The sequence below is a fragment of the Penaeus chinensis genome, chromosome 20 (assembly GCF_019202785.1).
Source record: "Penaeus chinensis breed Huanghai No. 1 chromosome 20, ASM1920278v2, whole genome shotgun sequence".
In the NCBI taxonomy this organism is placed as follows: domain Eukaryota; kingdom Metazoa; phylum Arthropoda; class Malacostraca; order Decapoda; family Penaeidae; genus Penaeus; species Penaeus chinensis.
This window is the reverse complement of record NC_061838.1, coordinates 17,014,060-17,016,559: the sequence shown is the minus strand read 5'-3', so window position 1 is coordinate 17,016,559 and position 2,500 is coordinate 17,014,060. Positions and strand designations below refer to the sequence as shown.

Sequence of the window (2,500 nt, the reverse complement as noted above, 5' to 3'; positions counted from 1 at the left end):
GACTTTAATAAAAAATGATAATGTTGACAAGATCAATGATTCTGAACATTTTAGATAGACCCATCTGTAGACATGATCAGATTATCGTTGCTGCCTGTCCTGGAGAAGTTCTTAGTGATAGATGAAGGCTTGAGTTTGAAGATGATAAAGCGAGGACTTCCTCCCAAAGGCGACGGTGTTGTTATATTTACTTGCCCAGTTAGGAGGACACTTAAAGCATTCCAGGTAAGATTTGTTTCTTTCATGTTATTTTTTACCTGTCATTGATTGTCTCTTTTGATAGATTAATTTTCATTGTTTATATTTGCTAGTATTTATATCCATAGATTTCTTTATAGACTAGCAAAATCTGTCTCCATTGATTTTTAAACTTATCCTTTTCTCCTGATAATTTTCAAAAATTGATTTTCCGACAGTGGGAAGAATGTGGAAAAGTAAAGCGCATCAGAGGCACTGTTTATACCAGCCGAGTTGCCCCAACTGTAGGCAACCGTATGTTAGATGCTGCCAAAAGTGAATTCACCAAATTTCTCACTGATGTCTATTTCAACGTTGACAATGGCAAAGGAGTTTCACCAGGTCTGTTTATGGAAAGGATGAATTTTTTAAGAGTTTTTATTTTCATATTTTCATTTCTTGTTTTGAAGATTTTTTATTTACATATTTTCATACTAATTTTTACATTCTTGTAAAAAGAGAAAACAAAAATCAGAGAGAGGAAAAGCATTCCTCCCTGTGATTATTCCAAAATAAAAAATGAGAAATCTTTTCTCTCCCCCCATATGGAACAGGGTATGGCCTCTGCTGCACAGCCAGAACTGATATGGGCACCATGTACTGTGCTGAGGCCATGTCAAACCACCAAGGGGAGGGGCTGGAGGCAAGACTGCCAGAGGATGTGGGAAGAGAAGCTGCATGGAGGCTCATGGAAGAAATATTCCGAGGTGGATGTACGGACACACTTGGACAGCCCCTAGTCCTCCTGTTCATGGCCCTTGGCACCAAAGGATATCTCCAAGTTTGTCTGTGGACCTCTCACTCCATACTCGTAAGTCTGGGAGATGGAACACTAGATGCTGGGAATGTTAACTGATTGTAGATAGGCCGTGTTTTAGCCCTCTGATCCTGGACTGAAAATTAACTGTCCAACACTTCTACCAGGGACTGTAGGAGCAATCTGCTTGATATTTGCTGCAAACAGCCAGGCTAGCCAGCTTGCCTCAGGGAGCTTCAGCACAAGAGCGAGTTATGACTTAGCTGTCCCTGGCACAAAGCTAAAATAACTCATGATGGCCTTAGTCATTCCTGTCAGCATGGGGTGGAAACATGCCTGTAGGGAATTTGGAATAACAAGGGCATGTTTACTCCATGTAGTGTGACCCCACGCATATTCATTATTGATATTATTATTATTATTATAGTTTATTATTAATATTATTATTATAGTTTATTATTAATATTATTATTATAGTTTATTATTAATATTATTATTATAGTTTATTATTGATATTATTTTTATAGTTTATTATTAATATTATTGTTATAGTTTATTATTAATATTATTATTATAGTTTATTATTAATATTATTATTATGGTTTATTATTAATATTATTATTATAGTTTATTATTAATATTATTGTTATAGTTTATTATTAATATTATTGTTATAGTTTATTATTAATATTATTATTATAGTTTATTATTAGTATTATTATTATAGTTTATTATTAATATTATCATCAACATCATCATCATCATCATCATTATTATTATTATCATGTATAAGCTGGAAGATAAACATACAGAGCATTGTATAGATAGAGATAGAGACAGAGACAGATAGAGATATACAGAAGCAGACACAGAGAGAAAGATAAAGACAGAGACAAAGACAAAGACAAAGATAAAGATAGAGATAGAGAGAGAAACAGCTGCAATGGCCTGAACTGTGCCTCACACCCTGGTTCTCCATAACTTGAGGTGTGTCTTGCACTCCATTGCTCATGTGTCTGGGCATCATATGGTGAAAAAAAAGAATTTATCAAAGGCTGAGCTGTATCTAACACTTCACAGTATAAGGGGACTGTTTGCAAAAAGGAGACAAAAAAAGTAATTTTACGATTATTGTTCTTTGTGCATTTTAGGAGAATTTCATCCTTCAACTAACTGCCATCCATCCAACTTTTTTTTTCAGTATTGCTATCTATATAACTTAAATCTGTTTTCTCAAAATTAGGATTTGTTAAAAAATATGCTTGCTTGTGAGTGATGCATCATAAAAGTGTTTGGGAATATAAACAGTGCTTAACTTGATCCATTTTCTGGGGCACACACACTGTATTTTGTTGCTGATTGGATTGAATGTGCACTTTGTGTTGATTGCTCTTTTTCTATATATATGTGTTTTTTCGTTATCTTTAAACAGCATGAAGGAGATTGTTCAGGTTTTTATTTTTTTTACAGAATGCACTTCTTGAAACATATGCGGGATTTCTTTCA

General features: G+C 34.0%; 1 protein-coding gene across 1 annotated transcript in view; it reads left to right on the top strand.

Moving 5' to 3' along the window:
• Window positions 1-2,500, top strand: part of LOC125036010 (RNA 3'-terminal phosphate cyclase-like protein) — a 6,206-nt gene that overhangs the window by 3,445 nt on the left and 261 nt on the right. The window contains 5 exon segments of the mRNA XM_047628360.1: window positions 55-225; window positions 417-579; window positions 792-1,000; window positions 1,002-1,048; window positions 2,465-2,500. The exon segment at window positions 2,465-2,500 is cut by the window's right edge and continues 261 nt beyond it. Of these exon segments, the coding sequence (XP_047484316.1) occupies window positions 55-225; window positions 417-579; window positions 792-1,000; window positions 1,002-1,048; window positions 2,465-2,500 (626 nt within the window).